Source organism: Carcharodon carcharias, chromosome 28 (assembly GCF_017639515.1).
Source record: "Carcharodon carcharias isolate sCarCar2 chromosome 28, sCarCar2.pri, whole genome shotgun sequence".
Taxonomy (NCBI): Eukaryota; Metazoa; Chordata; class Chondrichthyes; order Lamniformes; family Lamnidae; genus Carcharodon; species Carcharodon carcharias.
In genome coordinates, this window is record NC_054494.1 from 13523167 (window position 1) to 13545213 (window position 22047).

A 22047-nucleotide genomic window follows, 5' to 3' on the forward strand; every position below is an offset into this window, starting at 1 on the left:
ACAATTCCCAACACCCGGAGCAGCACAGAAAGCAGCTGAGGAATAGGCGTGTTCTCCTGCCATGCCAGAGGATCAGGTTGAGGGAACAAATTAATTGTCAGAACGTGAATTAACTGAGGCAGCAAAACTAAAAGTGCATATTTTTTCTAAACTTTAAGATATTGTCTGCAATAGGGTAGCCATATTAATAATACTCCTTAAACACCTGGAAAAAAAAGCCAATCCATCTCAGTAGCTGAGTCATGGTCTCCATATTGTTTTAGCACAGAATGCAGAATTTATGTTGCAGTTAACTTTTCATGTGCCCGCATTCTAACGATGGAGCTACATCTGGAAATATGCATATGTCTTTTGTCATATAAGGGAGGTTTTTTTAAAAAAGCATACAGTGCTGTCTGTGAAACCACCCCAGCTGTGGCACTCTGCAGTATTTGAGAATGATAGCTTCAGATGTCTTTGCAGCTCTGGGCTGCAGTGATTTTTAGCCAATGCTCTTGATTCCTTGGAACCCATCCAGAAAAGACATTCAGTCCATCGGTCTCCCTCCAGATCAATGTCATTAATATTGCAGCAGCTGATATTCATAGGCACTGCGTGCAGCAGTAGCAAGGCACATCATAAATAGGACTGGCGAGGCTGAGGGCTTCATTCATTGCAGACAGATAGAGAGAGAGACTGGTCATAGCAACGGGTGCAAAGAAAAGCTATTTAAGGCTGGTGCTGAGGAGTTGCAGCAGCTTAGAGTGAGCTGAAAGGAGTGCTCAGCAGAAAGGACTCATACACTAAACAGTCCAATCCTTACACCATGGACGTTCTGAGGAAAGGTTTCTCATTTGCCAAGGAGGGAGTGGTGGCTGCGGCAGAGAAAACCAAACAGGGCGTACAAGATGCTGCAGAGAGGACGAAAGAAGGGGTTATGTATGTAGGTAAGGAAATCACAATTACGCACCTGCAGCTTGGGGGAAATGTTATCCAGAAACCATTCGCAGGATATTTCGGTGTTTTTTTTTCCCCCCTCTGATGTTGATTCTTTTTCTTAATCAGCTAGGGGAGGGACCGTGTTGTTGCAGGTCTATGTGTGAAGTGAGAACAGGTTGAATCCTGAAGTCCAGTTACACAAAGAGCAGAAGGGGTGAAGCTACTCTGTCCCACCAATTAAAATACTCCGAGACGGTGTGGTTCTCACTGGAATTTAGATTCATTTTGGTACTTAACCGTAGGAAAGATTTTCAAAGCCGATATTCAACTCATTGCAATAGAGGAAAAGGCTTCCCCTCCAACTCTAATAAGTTTTGCAGAATGTGAAAGGTGCATTTTTTTTCTGACTTGGAGTATTTTTTTTGCAAACCCCCCCCCCAAAAAAAAACTGTAACTGCATCCTGTGAGTTAGCTCTGCACAGGGCTGCTGTGTCTTGCCAGCAACCCTCGTTGGAGATAGACACCTTTGGGACAATCTCTACCAAATTGTGTTCATTTGAATGATGCCAAACCCCCCCTCATCTCAGCTCTGTTTCCAGGTTTGAATTGCTCCTCTCTCTGGTCCTAAGGTCAGAAATGGTGCAATATGGCTGTGCTGGGAGGGGGAGAGGGTGGGGAGGGAGGGGGATATTAGGCAAGGGCTGGTTGTTGTGCGGAAATACTGTAACCACAAGGATAGCACAAAGTTAAAACTCGTCTTCAGGACCGGGAGCAGTGAGATTATAGCTGGGTTTTCCCAGCCCTGTTTTGTTGTGGGGGATCAGACTCAGCCAGAGGTAGGGCTGAAAGCTATGTATTCTGCTGAAGGGAGGAATTCAGCAAAGGGTTGGAAATAGTTGGGGGGCGGGGGGGGGGAGAATGGGATTTTTTTTTTTAAATGTTCCACCCGCACAGGATGGAAGAGCCATACAGCCGCACGTCTTGTTACACAAAGGGGCCATGAAACAGCACAAACCTTAATGTTCAGTCATGAGGAGAGCGCCCCAGTTACCTTAACGCATTTTAACATGAATCTTAATCTGCAGAGACCTGGCACATGTTGGCACCTTTAATCTGAGGAGGAACCTGAGGGTTATTGGTTACTGGTAAGTGAAATCTTCACAAACCTACGGTAAGAATGATAACTGAGTGAGATATGGTTAAAGGTGAGTGTGCTGTTAGTATCAGTTTGGTGAGACAGTGAGTTAGTGACCATACTGCAGTAGGACACGAGTTTACTCAACTGCTTGCACTTTGGGCCACACTGCTCGTCTCGGCCACACTATTTAAAAGGATTTGCAAGCTGGGACAGCAGGGGGGAAAGCTTCCTCACCGAGAGGGAGTTTCCTCAAGCCTGTTCCTTGTATCTCAAGAGGCAGCCAGCTCAGGGCTGCCCATTAATGGGGAAACAGGTCCTCCTCCACTCACCTGTTGAGGACGAGAATGAAGCAAAGGAAGTGGGAAATGGGGGAGCTGTCAGCAAATGGCGGGGGGGGGGGGGGTGTGTGAGGGGGTTAATTCAATTTAATCCTTGGCAACCAGAAATCACAGAATTTTAACAGCGCAGAAGGAGGCCGTTCGGCCCATCGTGTCTGCACAGGCTTTCCAAATGAGCATTATGACCTAGTGCCATCCCTTTCCCCTGTACCCTTGCACATTGTTTCTATTCAAATAATCATCTACTGCCCTCTTGAATGCCTCGATTGAACCTGCCTGCGCCACACTTCCAGGGGGTGCATTCCCAGATCCGAGTTACCAGAGTTACTGTCAAGCCACCATTAAACCCTGGGAAGAAGCCAGCATTAAAATCAAAGCTACTCCAAACAAACAGCAAATCACTAATGTCTTTGTGCAGATCACAGAGAAGCTGGTCCATTAGACATCAGGGATTCACAAGAGGCCAGAGAGGAGGGGAGAATTCTCTGAGCTGGAGGTGGTTACAGAGAGAGAAAGAGAGAGAGAGAGGCCATGGAGGGGATTTGAACATCAGGATTAGAATTTTAGAATCAAGTTGTTTATGGACTGGGAGCTAATGTAGATCAACAAGATTTTTTTTTGAACAATATACTTTATTCATAAAATATCTGGAAGAACATTACAAAACAATTCTAAATCACCAATACAAAAAGTACAATCAGATTCAACTTTTACACATGGATCACAAGGTGCTTCAATACCATCAATGAATATTACAGTCATTTCAATATGGTCATTACAGACAGTGCAATGGTATTGGAGTTATCAACATACATCATGTTGCACTGTGAGGTGCTTCACTACAATTATAATACAATTAGTATTCAATGCATACATTCATTGTGAGCCGTACAGCTCGAGGGGTCTATACCTTTCCCAGCCCCTTGGTGCACTATGGCCAAAAGGTCTTAGACAGCAACCTTTCAACAAGCACAGGGGTAGCTGTAATTAAATGCAACATGTATTGTGGTAGTTGCACGGATCAAGGAACTCCTGTTTCAGTCTGTGGTCTGTGATACACAAGAGTGTTCAAGTGGCCTTTCAACACTCAATGTGTAGGCTCACCAGAGGGCTGCTCACAGCCCACGGAGCCTCATTCAGCACGAGTCAATGCATACAGGATGAACAGGCTGGTAAAACTGCAACCTGCTCCCCAGATGAATCAGTAAGTAAATTCACAGGCAGGTGTGGTACTGAATCACACAAATCAGAAAGCTCTCGAGTCCAACTCTTGGTCCCAGGCCAGGCACTGATCAGGGTTAATTATATTTATATCTAGCTCCCTTTGCCTAAATTGAAATTTAAATCCAAGCTTTAACCCTGAGATTTCTCTGAGCTTTAGAGATTAACCTGTGTTCCCTGGGCAAGCCACTTTTGCATATTTACAGCCCAAACGATTAACTTAAAGAAATAAAGAAAATAAAATATCAGGAGTAGTTTTAATACTTAACAACAGTACTCGCAACTTAAAAAAATGCGTTAAACCAACTTGAAAACCTTAAAATCTGCCCTATCTGCCCACTTCCCATTTGACTTTGGCCCCTAGCTACTGTAATCTTATTTCTCCTAATTGCAACCAATTAAAATATTTAAAACTTTTTTTACTTTCTGTCCTCCTCCCTTCCCGGTGGCTTCCAGCACCCCTTTTGGAGATGGGAGCAAGGAAAAAGATGAGAATCATTGGTTCCCAATGCTAGCGCTAAAGCCAGAAGAGAAAAGATTGACAGGTTTAAGTCATGCCACATCAAGGGCATAATGTGTTTGTCCTGTTAAAGCAGGAATGGGGCAGTGTCTTTGTTGGTGCCTTTAGAGGTGGTGAACCTGCCACAGCTAAGGATTAAATGGGTACCTCCATGTGCCAGCCTAGCTGTTGGGCTTGACTCAAAAAAGGAATTGAGCATTAGTATTACAAGGTTCTTCATAATTGTGCCACCCAAGATAAGAAAATTGGGCAGTAGAAGCAAGAGCAATGGATTTTATTATTGAACCATCATACCAGGTCACAGTAAAAATATCCCAAAGACCCACCCTCATTCAGAAAAGGTGTTCTGGTTGGTTGCAACCAGGGGAGTCCACATCAAACACACACTAGAATCTGTACATTTATACAGTGTCACTCCAGCTAGATCCCCATCAAGTGGTGGACAATGACACGGCACCTTAGCTTCTCGGAATAAAAGCACCGGTGAGTCTGGTGCTAGGGTATACACCAACAAAAGTCAAACTTTGATTGTAGATGTGTGCTATCAGAAGAGTGGAGCAGTTTGGGGGTTCAGGTTACAATGGGGGGAAAAAAGCCACTGCCTCTTTTCATTATTAAAGAGGCGTACCCCTGTTTGAAACTGTATATTTGGATGTCAAATGAACACAGGATTGAGCGTGTCTATGAAGCCCTTCACAGTTGAATAGGGCACCACCTCCAGGTGAAATACTGTCCCTTGCTTATAGAGTGTGAATATTACCAGACCAACTGTTCCATCTTGTTAAACGGCAATACCTTCACTAGAGCATAGGGAGAAAACTGAAATAATATTCAAGATGTGTGATAACCCCACAGTGGCCCCTCCCTCAACAGTTGCTCAAATTGCACCATTGTAACTTCTTTTTGTTTCCCCAAATAGGCACCAAAACAAAGGAAGGAGTTGTACAAAGTGTGAACACAGGTAACAGATAAACTCCTTAACAAATGGTGATAACTGGAACAGCCATTTCCTTGCAACCCTCTACTGCATTATTAAGATTTATTTCACATTTCATTGGCAGTGACTGAGAAAACCAAGGAGCAGGCCAACGTGGTTGGAGGGGCCATGGTAGCCGGAGTCAACACGGTGGCCAACAAGACAGTGGAAGGAGTGGAGAATGTTGCAGCAGCCAGCGGGGTTGTTAAATTGGTGAGAATGAGCTTGTGTGTAGTGGAAACAGTCTCGAGGTCTCTATGCCCTGTATTCTGGGCACACTTTAGCTCTACCTGTTTGACTGGGGTTTCTTACTGCTTTATGTATTCTTTAATAAACTGCAATCTGTGAGTGGGCATCACTGGCAAGACTGGCATTTATTGCCTATCCCTAGTTACCCTGTGATGGTGATGGCTGGACTGTTTTCCCAAATTGCCATATCACAGTTTGATACCACTTAGTGGCTTGCTAGACCGATTCAGAGGACAGTTAAGAATCAATCATGTTGGGACTGGAATCAATCACCTTACTTAGAGGCCAAGGCAGGTAAGGGTGTCAAGAATCCCTTCTCCAAAGCGCATTAGTGAACCAGTTTGGTTTTTATGACATTCTGTTAGTTTCATGGGACTTTTTACTGGTAGCACTTTTTTAGTTCTAGAAAATTCTCAAATTCTCAGTCATGGTGGGACTTGAACTCATATTCTCTGGATTATGTACCCAGCAACATAACCCCTAACACAACCAAAAGAACAAACCAGGGTACAGTGGGCTAAAGCACCAATATACAGTGTGGCAAAGTGAAGGACCCTTCGTGCCACCACACCCAAATAAACTCACTGAATTCCCAATCTCAGCCTTGTCGCTGGGAGGACAGTATAGAGGCCGTAGAGGGAGGGGAGATATTAAGAGCAAGATAGCAGTGTGGTCGACCCATTGTATTGCTGCTTTTTAAAAATTTACTCTTTCATGGGACTTGGACGTGACAGCCAACATTTATTGCCCATCTCTAATTGCTCTTGAACTGAGTGGCTTGCTGGACCATTTCAGAGGGCAGTTAAGAATCAGCTACGTCGCTGTGGGTCTGGAGTCACGCATAGGCCAGACCAGATGGCAGATTTCCTTCCCTAAAAGGCATTAGTAAACCAGATGTTTTTGCCACAATCAATGATAGTTTCGTGGTCACCATTACTGAGACTAGCTTTTCAATTCCAGATTTAATAACTGAACTCAAATTCCACCAGCTTGCTGCAGTGATGGGATTTGAATCCATGTCCCCAGAGCATTGACCTGGGGTTCTGGATTGCTGGTCCAGTGACTCCACTATGGCACCATCTCCCCTATTTGGTGGAAGAAGGCTATTGGCAGAGAAAGAGAGATAGGAGAGATTTCAGCCTCATTAAATGGGAAAAAAGGACACAATCGTTTTTGCTCCTGTTTTTGTACTTTGGATGGCTTTAAGCATCGAAGCTCTGTGTCTGCACTGTGACATCAGCCCTTAAATCTAACCCAACGAGTGGCAATGAAAGCCCCCTTGTTTTTGCTGGCGAACTATCGCGATGTAGTTTCCAGTGATCAAAGGTCTGTAATCCAAAACTGTGGCTGGGGTTTAGGAAGATGGAAGGTGGGAGCCTCAGGGCTGGACAGGCTGAAAAATTCAACAACGTGAAGAGCAGAACTGCTACAATGGAGAAACTCTAATTGTTTACCATCAGAACAATAAAAGAGGAGCCCCACCTGGTAAATGATCAGGGAGAACCCTTGAGAGGTTAAATTGGTCTTGGGCGATAGTGAATCACCCGTGTGTTTTACATCCCGCCCGAAAGTTAGTCAGGGTGTGAAACAAGTGACCAGTTTCTGTATTGCTGCTTCTGCACTATGCCCACAACCCAATTTCACCCCAGAGAGTAAATGTATTTAATTCCTACACATCACCAAGCCAGGAAGGAACACAAGGGCTTGAAGAGGGCGGTAACAAAACAATAGCAAAATAAGAGACTTCAGGTGTGAGGTGAAGCTGGAAAAGCTATAAGGCTCCTTTATGTAGAACCGAGCTAGCTAAGAGGATTGTTAGCGGTGTTCAGGTAAGGTAAATTGGTCAGTGAGTCAGTAACAAGAGAGCATAAAAAATTAGAAGAGGGAAGAGAGCAAATGGCAGGAAATTGGGACAATGTGGATAGCCCTTCAAGAGAGCTGTTACAGGCGCAGTGGTGCTCACTGACCGATTTACCTTACCTGAACACTGCCAACAGTCCTCTTAACCAGCTCGGTTCTACATAAAGGAGCCCTATAGCGTCTCCAGCTTCACCTCACATCCGAAGTCTCTAATTTTGTGCTGTAAAATTCTATGGTGATACCATTTGTCACCTTATTTAGCTGACCTTTATGCTGATTCAATAAGTCCAAAAATTTGATACCACTCCTGAAGAGATTTACTATCCAGCGCTCAGTGAGTGTGGCTCAGGGATAGACTACCACACTGGGAGTGCTGATTTTCCATCTGGATCAGTGAATTTGCCCAGTCATGTTTTGCCAAAGTTTCTGCCCGAGCAGTCAGTCACTTTCCAGATTCAAAATCTGTTTATCGAGCAAACTTTCAATATGAAGGAGAAAGATATCAACATTTTTTTTAATAAAATATAAAAATGAATTTTCTTCCATTTATTTTTCCTAATTAAATTATGGGGGTATTAACTATTGGGCCCATTAAGCTTCTTGATCAATTCTAATCAATTATATAAATTTCAGAGCTTGTACTATGAGTGGAATCTTGTGGAGACAACGGGGGTCTCTACCGCTGGCTGGAGTGCTGGCGAGACCCCTGCAACACCTTTTTCAGGAGGCCGAGCGCATCTTATGCCACTCAAGCAATTAATAGACCAGTGATGGGCCCTCCCCAGGATCAAGGACCCAGGGTGTGGGAACCCCAGCCGCTAAGGGCTACTGACCAATCAGAAGCTGGCTGTTCATCTGTACTCAGCAGCGCCACTGGGAAGGCAGAGGCTGCTTCCAGTACTACACCCAATACCGAAGATCGAGGAGGGACCCAAGCCTGGGTATGTGTTGTTAGGAAAGGGTCACGGGGTGGGCATTGCAGGAGTGGGGGGAGCTGGCAGCAAAGGCAAGAGGCTGTTTCTCAGCAGACCCTCTTCATCTCGATGCCAGGTCCCTCGAATGAAAGAGGGACCCTCCCACTCCCAGGAGCCCAAGGTTTGCTTGTCGTGCTCCCGCATGGCAAGTCTCCTGAAAGCCATTGGGTTAACCAATAGCAGTGGGATGAAGTCCTTAACTGGATATTAATTGCCCACTTAAGGGCCTCAAAGAGAGGTGGGGCAGGAAGGATGTCCATAGGCCTTCCCACCCTGGACTTAATTGGGATGGAGGCAGGAAAATGGACCCCGCCCACCACCCTCTCACCTGATCGAACACTGCCATCAAATTCGCCATAGGGGAGGGCACAAGATTCCACCCTTCTATCTTCCTATGCATCCAAATGTCTTCTGCCCAGTTATGGCATTGGCAAAGGCTGGTGGCTGCAGAATTTATTCTGCTGCTAAACCCACTTGTCTCTACCAGTTCTGGTTAATAAGTTGGCACACCATGCACGGAGACAAAGGGGCAATTCACCCACCTATTGTTAAGCCCGATTCCCATAGAGAAATAGGCTTGAGCTGGCAGGTTCATCGCCCACTGTGGAACTGAATGTACACACAGAGACCAGACTTTGCCCTGCAGCTTGCTCTGATCAATGAGGTGCCATTTGGATTATCAGAAGTGGAACATGGGAACGAAAGAAGGCCATTTAGACCCTCTGGGATAGGATTCTTTTTTATGCTTTCATGTGATGTTGGCATCGCTGGTGAGGCCAGCATTTGTTGCCCATTCCTAATTGCCCTTGAACTGAGTGGCTTGCTAGGCCATTTCAGAGGGCATTTAAGAGGCCAGGTCAGGTAAGGATGGCAGATTTTCCTTCCCTAAAGGGCATTAGTGAACCAGATGGGCTTTTACAACAATTGATGATAGTTTCATGGTTACCATTACTAAGACTAGCTTTATATTCCTGAATTTAAATTCCACTAGCTGCCATAGCAGGATTTGAACCTGTGTCCCCAGAGTACTAGGCTGCTCCACTAGATTGACTAATCCAGTGACATCACCTCTACACCACCACCTCCCCCTAAAATAATGAGGAATAACCAGCTCAGGTGCCCACTTCTGCTGCCCAGTGACACACTGTTGGAAAGTTACAGGCCAGGAGAGGCTTGGGTTTGGCTTTGTAGGATGTCCAGCCTGCTGTCTCCAAATGCAAAGGTCCTGGCATGAAGACTGACTTGAGGGAGGCTTCAGGTGAGGAGAGGGATGGGAAAGTGTCAATTTAAAAAAAGAACAATGAATCAGCCCTTTTCCTGGTTACTTACAGGTTTGTTTGGATGGTGTTTGATTGACAGGGAGCTGTTTTATCCATGGCAGGTGAAGCAAATAACCCAATAGTACAGGCGACAGTGCTCACTACCATGCCGAAAAGTAGCTACTAAATCCAGGTATGAGCTCCATTCGTTTACACGCTAACTGATTATCAGACAATGCACCACCCCACGTACAACACACTGTCCAACAAGATCATGACTGCCCCACCATCCAGAGGCATCCTGCGACCACACCCCACTCTGGACTACACCCTACTCTGCCCCCCCCGCCGACATCAATGGTATTTACTGTTGCCTTTAGTAGTTCACTGACAGAATCACAAGTGCTGTTTTAGAGTTGAGAATGTGTATATAAGTAATGGCTATTTTAAAAGTACAGAGGCTCCCTGCTTCGTATCTGTGTGTGTTGTGGGGGTTGTAGGTAGCGGTGTGGGGGCTGGTGTCAAGGGGGGACTGTTGCTGTTTAATTCAGCCAGTGTTTGTAGTCCTTGTGCCCACCCTCCCAGCTCATCCAGGCTTCTCCTCGAGATGTCCTTGACAATGCTTGCATCCTCTGCATTATTTAACAAGCCCCCATTCTGCGGGTGTGACACTTTTGGGAAAGTTTTACTGCAATGCAGATGCGAAAGTCACGTGAGAGGAGTGCACTGGTCTGCCTCTCCCCTCCATGTACATCCTCTGTGTGTCTTTGATGAAGTAGGGTTTTTAGGGAACTGCCAGTGGCTGACTGGGGAGTGAAATATGCTGCGTGATGTCTGCTGTCTGAATGGGTTACTCTGAGCACTGGAATAACTGATGCACTCAGTTCTTAAAATAGCCAAGATCGAACTTGGTCACATGAGGCTGAGCTGCAGAGCTCGGAGCAGCTGCTCTGGGTTAGGTTGTGAATTCTTTGTACTCCTTCATTCCTGAAACGTCACAGTTCTGAAGCCAGCTGATGTGATACCGGTACAACCAAAGCAAGCTCGGTGCTGCCGTGATAAAATGTCAACGCTGGAATTGTGGGTCAGAGTGGTGGAAAACACTTCTGTCCCCTTTCCATTCCTGAGCAATCAGAGGATGCTGCAGTAAGATGGTCAGCACTGGTCAGGGCCTGCAGAGCTCTGCTTACTCAACGTATCCTAAGAAATTATATTTTGTTGTGTATCGCTCATGGCTCAGGGTTGCTAACTGTGATTAAATGTATTCCTTGAGGTTTCATCATGTGACCTGCCCCCACACTCCAGCCACTAGTCGGCCAACACCTGCATCCTTGTGACATATTCCCTTCCTATGCCAATTGGAAAGCAAAAAAGACTCAAAAAAGATGATGCTTCCCTGTCAGCCAAACAGCCTATATTCTCCTTTTTCAATATTTGATAAAGAGAAATATTCAAAGAAAATGACACAAAGCCATCTTTGTTAATGTCCTGTTAACTGTGCTCCTCTCTACAGATGCTGCCAGATCTGCTGAGTTTTTCCAGGTATTTTTGTTTTTGTTTTGTTAAAGTCCCGATGATTTTCTCCAGGATTGCCCACAGCACTGTCCTGGAGATTGATCTTCAATTCCTGGAGTCTCCAGGCCAACCTGGAGGTTTGGCAACTCAACTGAACTGTGATTGGTGACTTACCAACCAACCAGCACTCTCTTCGCATGCAGTATAAATTGTTGTTCCTTTTACTGTTGGTTTATCTGTCCTGATGAGTGCAAGACGAAAAGCGTCGACAGCATGTCTCAATACTTAAGCTCTGCACGACCAAACAACTATTTATCCAAACATTACTTTATTGATGAAAATCTGGGAAACTCTGTGGAGAATGTGTTCTGTCCTTTGAGCTGAAACTCTAAGTTCATTTTTGTTTTGTTTTGCAACTTTGGCCCAGAATTTGCTGGCACGAAGCTTCGTGCTGGGAACACTGCCAGTTAGATTTCTTCTCTCACCCTTCAGCTCCAATTATTTTTGCCTTGAAAATTGCTAGAATTGTGAGCTGATAATGACACAGTGAGCACAACGGGGCATCTGGGACCTTGGTGAATGACGGGACCAACAGTCTATCTCCTTAACCAAGGAGATTTAAGAATTGAGGAAGAGAGAGGGGATTGGCAGGGAAGGAAATGGGTGAGTTAGAGTCAAAACAGATAAAGAAAAGAGAAAAGAAGGGGGAAGAAAAGAGAGAGAAAGGAAAAGTAATAAAAACATTAAAAATGTTTTATAAAACCTCGATGAACAATCTATTAGCTGAAAGAAAAGACTCCACCGCTACTGGGCCTCCAAAGTTATGTGTCTTTGCAGAAACATAAACATTCCCAGAAGGAAAAAGACAGTTCCACATTTTCAAATCCCAGTAAAAATCACTAATACTAGCATCAGTAATACTGGAGTTCTTATTCAGGCAAGTTTTATTGGTACCCTTCACTTCCAAATTTTATTGGTTTTTCCTTTTGGGAAGGTCATTAATTACCAGCCCTAACTTGTTGTAGTGAGTGCAGTTCATATTTATGGTGCAAATCTTGCAATTTCTTGAAATTCACAGGGAACTTGCAATCCTTTTTTGATGAGCCTAACAGTCGAGCGGCCGTTCACAATTCAGGTTGTATCTCTTCCTCACCACAATTTTGCTGAATGTTTTGCAACGTGCACATTAAACTTCTTGGCACTTTCCCAATGATTTCTGGGCCAATGTGTGCATCTTCAATCAGCCACAAGTGGCTAACAGGGGTTCTGGAAACGGCACAAGAGCAAATAAGTAATAATTTTTTACTAGACAGCGGCTAAACCACAGTGTGCTGTGTGTTCTTTTGGACACTCCATTATAGAAAAAATGCATTAATGCCAAAGACAAGGATAAATCTACAAGGAATGATGCTAAAGATTGCAAGCTATAGTTATGAGAAGAGATTTGAGAGGCTGCTTTCCCTAGCCATTCAGCCCATCATTTCTGTGCTGGCTGTTATAAGCTGCTATTTAATTCGTCCCATTTCCCTACACTTTCCTCATTGTCCTGCGTATTTTTCCATTCAAGTATTTACCGAATTCCCTTTTGAAAGTTACTACTGATTCTGTTTTATCTGCCCTCTTACACAGCGTATTCCAGATCATAACACTGTAGTGGGAAGAAAATTGTGCCCATCTCCTCTCTGGTTCCTTTGACAATTCCATAAAATTTGTGATGCTTGGTTTCTGAAACTCTGTGGATTCTCTGGCTCTGGCTGAAGGATGTAGAAGTTGAGGCCATAGTCTCAGGACGAATTGGCAGCGGGCCATCCAGGACTGAGACGAGGAGAATTTTCATCACTCAGGAAGTTGTGAGCTTTGGAATTCTCGACCCCAGAGAGCAGTGGATGCTCAGTCGATGAGTACGTTCGAGACTGAGATCGATAGATCTCAAAGAAATCAAGGGATATGGGGATGGGTGAGAAAGTGGAGTTGATGTAGAAGTTCATATCTTACTCAGTGGGAGGGGGGCAGGCTCAAGGTGCTGAATTGCCTACTCCTGGCCCTTAAATTCTTACACCAGGACCATTTCCTCAAGCAGAGTAGACAGGTGATTTTTTTTGGTAACAATTACGTAATATTTTGACACAGTGACTGAGGAGAAACTATGGGCAGCATATTATGGGGTCGGGGGATCACACCCCCACCCCGGAAGCAAAATCTCTATGGAGCCAACCCGCTCCATGCCAGCTTGCCCCACAGCCATAATGTGCTGCGGACGAGATGAATAGAGGCCGAGTTGGATTTCCGCCCGTGGGGGGAGGAGAGAGGAAGTTCTGCCCTCAGGATCTGCCGGGCAGTCGGATTGGCCGGCAGCTTTAGCACCAAGAGCGCATTAGTGGGCGCTGCCGAGAATGCAAGAGGGCCCAATGGATCCTGGAGCCAGCCAAGTCCAGGGTCTTGGACAAGGAGGGTTTGGCAGTTTAGGGAGGTGGGGGGGGGGAGGGAAGAGGGTGGCAGAAGAGTGGAGGGGGGTAGGGTGGTGCGTTTTAAAGAGCAGGTGTGTAGGAAGAAAGAGGGCACTCTAACTTAGGAGGCCACCCTGCTTGATGCGCAAAAAACCCCCTCCCCCAAAGACAGTGCCCCCACTTCCTTCCCATCCTTTGAAAAAGTTTTTTTAAAAAGCGGCCTGCCCACTCTCGCCTGTCTACCCACGCCAACCGTTTTGTAGTGTGGGCAGCATATTATCGGGGTCGATTGGCTTGTTAATAAGCTCTATTGACCCCTAATTATTTATTTAACTATGGCAAGCGAGCTGCCGATTTCGGCTCCCGCCCACCTTCTGTTTTACGGGAATGAGCTCAGGGATGGGGCAGCAAGGTGGTGGCATGGGCACCCACCTATTTTACATGCCCCCGCCGCAAGGGCACCTAAGATGCAGCCCTATATCTCTGGTTGGGAAGCCAGCGACAAGGAATCATCAATGTTATTTTGTCAATCAGAGCGAGGAGGAAGGTTAACAGAAACTTATTTACACAGAGTGTGGTCGAAGCGTGGAATGCTTTGCCACCAGAGGCAGGGACCATTGCGTCTCCGAAGGAAAATTGGAGAAATATTTGAAGCAGCAGAGCACACACAGCGATGGGGAGAGAGGAAAAGTGGGATTCATTTGAAATGTTTGCGCATGGAGCCGAGACAGACATAACGGGCCAAACAGGTCCCATTTTGTATGGAATTCTCCAAGAACCCAAAGGAAACCTCCCAAGAGAACGAGTTATTGTTTCCTAATGTCATATTACTTAGTGACTTATTTTGTCCAAATCAGGTTGAGGAATATTAACGTTAAGGAATGGAAAATCTTCCCCTCTGCTCAAGCCAGCACCAGCATCAAATCCTCCCAAATCAACCTCGGCATGGTTTAATCAGAGGGCAAGGCTCCTATACTCTGTGTTAGCAATGTTGTTTATCCCCAGTCAGAGAAAATCAGTCCCAACTGTGCCAAAAAGCATATCTCCCCATGGTCTCTCTCAGTGAGATTGCTCATTGTGGCCTCATGCCCTGTGAGAAATGGGTTACGAATGCAAACCTCATTCCTAGTAAAGAAGGAATTGAGAACTTGCCATTTATTTGAAGCTCTTAGAATGAATCAAAGAGACTCGCATTCATTATTTTGAAGTGCACTTATCATTGCTTGCAGCAAATGTGGCAGCCGCATTTCATATGGCGCAGTCCGACAAACATGAATGAGATGTTAATCTATTTTTGGTGAGTTTGATTAAAGGAAGAACCTTGATAGGGTTCTTTACACCCAGCAAAGCAAAGATGCCTTCAACCTGATTCAAACCCACTGCTGGGATGCAACAGCAATTAACAAATCCACTGTACCTCCGAGTTGCTCTCCAGTTATACGCTGATACCGACTCATCCCGTTCTCATTAGCCCTTCTCTATTACAAATCCAATAAGGCAGGTATTGTCCAATTTAATCTTAAAGGTGATTCATGTGTTGCACCTACAGGATATCGCTATGACATTAAAAGTCTTGAATTTGTCAATCTTTCTGAGGCTTTATAATATTTTTAGCTTTCAGGATCCAGTCATATTGGGAAGTCCCCAGGTGAGTGTGTTAAGCTAATTTCTTTCCTAGCGTAAGGACCTGACAATTTGTATGGCTGTGTCTTGCTAGGATGAATTTGGTAGAGAAATTCCTGCTGAACAGGTGACTGAGGGAGAACAGACCTTGAAGGAGCCACTGGCGGAAGCAACAGAGGCCACTGAAGAGGTAGAGTGTGGTCTATGAAGAAGACTTTGATCACCCTTTTCTTCCCCTCCTTTCTTAAGTTTCTAAACATTCCATTTTCCTTTAAGTGGCTCCATAATCCAACACTTTATTCTTTGCAACCCAACCCTTGTTTGTTGACTTGTGAACCTTTCCATTTCTTAGTTCATTGATAGATTTGTACAGTATGGTGCTGTCAATTATCCATGTAAAAATGGTAAATTTTGCATCTCAAGGTAACCAGGCTGAAGAGGGTGTTTCAAAGATGATAGCTTTACAGAAGCATCAGGCAATGGAATATTCCATGAAAATGAAACTAGAAGCTATCAACAGTATCAACACCTCACCCCCCCCTCAAAAGCCACTAGATTTCTCTGACTAAATCCACCAATTTGTTGTTTTCTGTGATACAGTATTTCCTTCTCAGCAGAAGTTAAGGATGGTGCCAAATTGAAAGAAAAATGTACAATGCTGTAAGTATTAGTGGTAGGTTGGGAAGATTTTAGAAACCAGCAATGGATATCTAAAAATAATAAAGAGGGAGAAATTAGCAAGAATGAATGGACAGAAAAAGCTCCTACATGTATCTAAAATGGAAAAAATGAGCTAAATTGAGCATTGGTCCCTTAGAGGATGAAACTGAGGAATTAATACTGGGAAACAAGGAAATGGTAGAGTCTTTGAACAAGTATTTTGTATTTGTCTTCACAGTGGAAGACACAAAAAGCACACCAGGAATAGTAGGAAAGCAGATGGCAAAAGGGAGGGAGGAACTTAAAACAATCACGATCGCTAAAGAAGAGGTACCAGGAATATGAATGGGACTAAAGGCTGACAAGTCCCCTGGGCCAGTTGGCCTGTGTCCTAGGTTCTTAAAAAAGTGACTGCAGAAATAGTGGATTGGTTGTAATCTTCTAAAATTCCCTAGATTCTGGAAAGGTCCCAGTGGATTGGAAAACTACAGGTGTAACACCACTATTCAAGAAAGGAGGGAGACAGAAAGCAGGAAAATGTAGGCTAGTTAGCCATACAGCTGTCATTGGGAAAATGCTAGAATCAATTATTGAGGAGGTAGCAGTAGGCCGGGAGGTCTTGTGGCCCAGTGGTAGTGTCCCTACCTCTGGGTCAGAAGCTCCAGGTTCAAGTCCCACTTCAGGACTCAATGGCCACGAAAGGTATATTCGTAACGTGACCAAACAGGTTGATTATCCACCTGTAAATCCTTCCAATATAGCTGATGGCAAGTGGTAAGAGCGGGAGTGTTTCCTGATCAGCCATGCTGCAGAAGGCAATGCCAAACCACTGCAGTATTTTGCCAAGCATAATCATGGACCAATCCAGTGGAAGTCCATGGTCACCATTGCCCTCTTAGGGCATGGTACCTGAAGGAGGAGGAGTAGTAGGCCACTTAGAAAATCACCACATAATCAGGCAGAGTCAACATGGTTTTGTGAAAAGGAAATTGTGTTTGACAAATTTACTAGAATTCTTTGAAGATGTAATAAGCAGAATGGATAAAGGGGAAGCAATAGATATAGTGTATTTGGATTTCTAAAAGGCATTTGATAAGGTGCCACATGAAAGGTTACTACACAAGATAAGAGCTCATGGTGTTGGGGTGATATACTAGCATGGATAGAGGATTGGCTTACTAACAGGAAAGGGAGTCAGAACAAATTCATGTTGGCAAGCTGTAATTAATAGAGTGCCGCAGGGATCAGTCCAGGGCCTCAACTATATACAATCTATATTAAAGGCTTGATGATGGGACCAAATGTATGCCAGCCAAATTTGCTAATGATACAAAGATAGGTAGGAAAGCAAGTTATGAGGAGGATACAAAGAATTTGAGGAGGGATATAGATAGGTTAAGTGAATGGCAAAAATTTGGCAGGTGGGGGAAAATGTGAGGTTGTCCACTTTAGCAGGAAGAACAGAAAAGCAGAATATTATTTAAATAGAATGCTGCAGTACAGAGGGATCTGGGTGTCCTTGTACATGAATCACAAAATGTTAGCGTGCAGGTGCAGCAAGTAATTAGGAAGGCAAATGGAATGGCCTTTAATGCAAGGGGGACGGAGTATAAAAGTGAGGAAGTCTTGCTACAGCTATTCAGGGCATTGGTGAGTCCACACTGGAGTGCTGTGTACAGTTTTGGTCTCCTCACTTAAGGTTGGATGTACTTGCATTGGAAACAGTTCAGAGAAAATTCACTTGGCTGATTCCTGGGATGAAGGGTTTGTCGTGTGAGGAAAGGTTGAGTGGGTTGGACCTATTTTCATTGGAATTTAGAAGAATGAGAGGTGATCTTATTGAAACATTAAAGATTCTGAGGGGGGCTTGACAGGGTGGATGTTTAGAGGATATTTCCCGTTATGGGGGAATCTAGAATTAGGGGACACAGTTTAAAAATAAGTGGTCTCCCATTCAAAACAGAGAGGAAGAAGAAGTCTTTGGAATTCTCTTCCACAGACAGCAGAGGAGGCTGGCTCATTGAATATATTCAAGGCTGAATTCGACAGATTTTTGATCTACAATTGAGTCAAGGATTATGGGGGGACAGGCAAGAAAGTAGAATTAAGGCCACAATCAGATCAGCCATGATCTTATTGAATGGCAGAACAGGCTTAATGGGCTGAATGGCCCACTCCTGTGCCTTTCTAATGTTCATGAAAGTCAGGCCGTTGCAGAGGTTAATATATGTGAAATAAAATAATGATGAGACCACTGTAGCTGTAAATTCATATTGCCTCTTAACCATTCGTGCAGCAGCTCTGTCGTGATGAAGTCCAACTTTCCCACCAGTAATTTACATAAATGGCAATCTGGCCAGGCTGTATAATGCACAGCAAAGAATATAGTTTGCTGAGAGGTGTTCCTTTAGCTGGAGCTGATGAGTGTTGGGAATTGTCTTACCTCCTCAGTAAAGGAATTAACAATATTGCAAGCAGTCTGGATCCTTCTGCACTCTGGCCTGTCCTTACCTGGCTAATCTGTGCAGAAGGAGATACACTAAACTGGATGCCAATGTTTGCTCTGAATTTCGCTTGAGGTTATCCACCTGGTTTGATTGTCAGTTAACATCTGGCACACCCTATTCAAATAACAGTCCACATAATTGTGATCAGTTGATAGTAGAAAAACTCAGCAGGTCGGGCAGCATCTGTGGAGAGAGAAACAGAGTTGATGTTTTGAGTCCATATGACTCTGAGGAAGTCATACGGACTCGAAACGTTAACACTCTTTCTCTCTTCACAGATGCTGCCCAACCTGCTGAGATTTTCCAGCATTTTCTGTTTTTATTTCTGTTTGTCTCTTCGGTTGGTTCAAACTTTATTCCCATCTGGATCAAGGAAGCAGAAGAATAATTTTCAAGTGGATAAAATAAAATTAAGATAGAACGAGAAGATTATTAGAAAATCTAATTTAAGAGCACATTCGCTATAGTTTTTTCTGATTGTTACCTTAAAGAATTCTTCATCAGCTTATGAAGATGAACCAGTATTCAACTGCACCTCTGGAAAAACATTTTATCTTTTGGTCTTTTAATCCTATGCTTAATTTTCTGTTCTATCTTTCCATGATAACCTCTTTCTGTCCGCCATCTGTTAATTTTATCTTTGACCTAATCATGAACTTTTGCCTTTCAAGTTTCAATTGTAAATCTCATTGCCGTGGGAACATTTTCTCACTGTTTGACTCAAATCCAACCTTTCCTCCTCCCCCCCCAGGTTCCTTCACCGTTGTGTATTTGCCTGTCGACTTTATATCTCTGCCCCACTGGTTTATTCAGGCACTAAATTGGCACCTCTATTGTAATATTGCAGTGTGTAGATGCCTGCAGGATTCTGAATACAGGCACAGTGAGAGGGCATAACAACATGACTTGTTGCATCTTCCCACTTTGTGTGAAAGTGTTAGTAATGGGGTGCTCTTGGTCTATTCCTGTTGTCAGCATGTTTTGCACTTATGGTGTTGAACCTCATGCACAGATCACCAGCAATGGTTTATGTAGACCCTAGAGATTATGGACTTGTAGTCCCATGTTGAGCGCAAACTCCTTCAGTAAAACCATTAAACTCTATGCGCTGAGCTGCCAAGGATTGAAAATCTTTGAAAAATCACCTCAAGTGTTCTATGGGCACACACTCCAATATATCACAACATTAAACATGTCCATCCACAAGATGGCCTATTTAACAAGTTGTTTTTCTCTGCCTCCCTACAGACTGGAAAATGAGGAGCCATCGATTTCTCAGAAGATTCTGGGAGCACTTCCCCTCTCCCCTAAACGTTCACACCAGTGTTGCCATAAAGAATCGAGGACCACAGGTGTCAAGCCCCTAATAGCTAACTATAAAGAAGGGGAATTGTCCAAATCCCTTTCATTTCCAGTCACCTCCCTACTCTCATTCCATGTGTCCCCCTCAGTCACCAATTTAACACAGTCCCTTAAACAACCAACTTTGAGCTGCTATTCGTTTCATCACATCCACCCTGTAGTCAGTCGCCTGTCTATCATCACTCACCTTCATAACAGCACTTCTGTGTATCCATAGTCTGCTTTTAGTCACCGAATTACATTGACAGTTGCAACTTGTGATAAGTGCAGTGCATGCTGCCCAAATGGCTTTGTGTGTTAGCATTTAAATGTTCTGAGCACATGCAGGTTTTATAATAAATATCCAAATTAAAATAAACTTTAATGGAGCACTGCATCATCTCTTTATATTTATTAATCTTTATCATTAATGTCAACCCTGTAAGATTTGAGGCTGACAATTTATTGATCAGTCAAGCTTGCTAAAATCATTTTTATTCTATCAACCTTTGAACTGTCTAGTTTACTGGTGATGAATGGGAGGTGTTTTTTTCTCTCTCCTATCTTGACACCCAGGCATGGCATAGAACATGCCACTCCACATTGTCAGTATAATGCTCTCAGCACAAACATGGTTTGGGATGTAGACTAAGGGTGGTATTTAAAGCAGGTGATGGGAGTATCGCCCGCCAGTTGGAGAGCCAAAGAGAGTCCAGCATTGCTTCCTTTGTGGAAGGCCCACTGGAATTAAGTTCCCATCGGGCACTAAAATAGCCAGAGGCGGGCTTTCTCCAGAATCAAGGACCCGGGGTGGGGGTGGGGGGGCGGTGGCGGAAGTCCCAACCCCTGCACCCGAGAGCTGCCGGCCAATCAGAGGTAGGCAGCACCAATGGAAGCAGTGGCAGCTGCCAACAAAGAACCAACCAGATGCCCAGGATCAGTGCGGGTCTCAGGCCACAGGTGAGCGGGATAGGAGTTGTGGGGTGGGGGTTGTGGGAGAGGGGCAGAAGGTTGGGGGGGGGGGGGTGGTGGGGGTGGAGGGGGAGTGGTCAGCCCAGAGATAAGAGGCAGAGACTGAGCTCTCAGCATGATACAGAAACTGGAATCCACAGAGAAGTGTACAGCACCAGGAAAAGCCATGCTTAATAGAGATATGATCTCATTGAAAGGCAGAATAGGCTCAAGAGCGTGAATGGTCTATTCCTGTTTCTATATTCCTATGAATGCCAAAACACATCTTATATTTACAGATTTAAAAACCACAGAGGAAAACACCTCCCCTGAACAGTGTTTTTGGGAATAAAATCCTTTTATTATTAATAAAAACTCATCTATGTCTGCTCGTGTACCATTCATATATTTTCATGTGGAACTGACCTAAGCTCGGTAGAAATAGATTGAAAAATATAAGATTCTCCCTGCCTTTTTTTGAGAATGTTGCAGATAAAATATACACATCCTATGGTATAGTCAACTTTGGCTTTGAGAAAGCATTTGATAAAGTTCCACATGAAAGGCTTCTAATTAATCTAAAATTCACAGGAAACCAGGGTCGAATCTAGAACTGGTTAAGAAACCAAGCACTCATGAGGTTCAAGTTTGTGGATGATACAAAAATAGGCAGGAAGGCAAGTGGTGAGGATGACACAAAGAGTTTACATAGAGATATAGACGGGTTAAGTGAGTGGGCAAAAACTTGGCAGATGGAATATAATGTGGAAAAATGTGAGATTATGCACTTTGGCAGGAAGAATAGAGGAGCTGAATATTATTTAAAGGGAGGAAGACTGCAGAAAGCAGCAGCACAGAGGGATTTTGGAGTCCTCATGCATGAATCCCAAAAAACTAAGATACAAGTTGAGCCAGTAATAGGGAAGATAAATGGAATGTTGGCCTTTATTTCAAAGAGAATGGAGTATAAAAATAGGGAAGTCTTGCTAAAACTATACAAGGCACGAGTTAGACCAACCTAGAATACTGTGAACAGTTTTGGTCCCCTTATCTAATGAAAGATATACTGATGTTAGAGGCAGTCCAGAGAAGTTTCCCTAGCTTGATCCTGGGTATGGAGGGATTTTCCTATGAGGAGAGGTTGAATAGGTTGGGCCTGTGCTCATTGGAGTTTAGAAGAATGAGAGGCGACCTTATTGAAATATATAAGATTCTTAGAGGTCTGGACAGGTTAGTTGCTGAAAGATTGTTTCCCCTTGTGGGACAGTCTAGGACCAGAGGGCATAATCTCAGAGTAAGAGGTCTCTCATTTAAGACAGGGATAAGGAGGAATCCCTTCTCTTAGAGGGTAGTTAATCTGTGGAATTCTTTACGACAGACGGTTGTAGAGGCTGGGCCGTTAAGTATATTCAAGGCTGAGTTTGACAGATTTTTAATCAGTAAGGGAATCAAATGTTATGGGGAAAAGGCAGGAAAGTGAAGTTGAGGATTATCAGATCAGCCATGATCTCATTGAATGGCGGAGCAGACTCGATGGGCCGAATGGCCTA

The 22047-nt window shown here is 44.1% G+C and overlaps 1 protein-coding gene across 1 annotated transcript; it reads left to right on the plus strand.

Annotated features, from left to right (window-relative positions):
* Nucleotides 1–608: 608 nt before the first annotated feature.
* Nucleotides 609–19941, plus strand: sncga (synuclein, gamma a). The gene is made up of 5 exons (XM_041176404.1): nucleotides 609–926; nucleotides 5055–5096; nucleotides 5197–5324; nucleotides 15133–15228; nucleotides 19454–19941. The coding sequence occupies exons 1-5, from the start codon at nucleotides 806–808 to the stop codon at nucleotides 19463–19465; spliced, it is 399 nt and encodes a 132-aa protein (XP_041032338.1). The 5' UTR covers nucleotides 609–805; the 3' UTR covers nucleotides 19466–19941.
* The last annotated feature ends 2106 nt before the right edge of the window (nucleotides 19942–22047 follow it).

Coding starts and splice junctions, on each gene's coding strand:
- sncga (XM_041176404.1), top strand. CDS start 806: ATGGACGTTCTGAGGAAAGGTTTCTCATTTGCCAAGGAGGGAGTGGTG. Junction 927..5,054: donor AGAAGGGGTTATGTATGTAG/GTAAGGAAATCA, acceptor TTCCCCAAATAG/GCACCAAAACAAAGGAAGGA. Junction 5,325..15,132: donor CCAGCGGGGTTGTTAAATTG/GTGAGAATGAGC, acceptor GTGTCTTGCTAG/GATGAATTTGGTAGAGAAAT.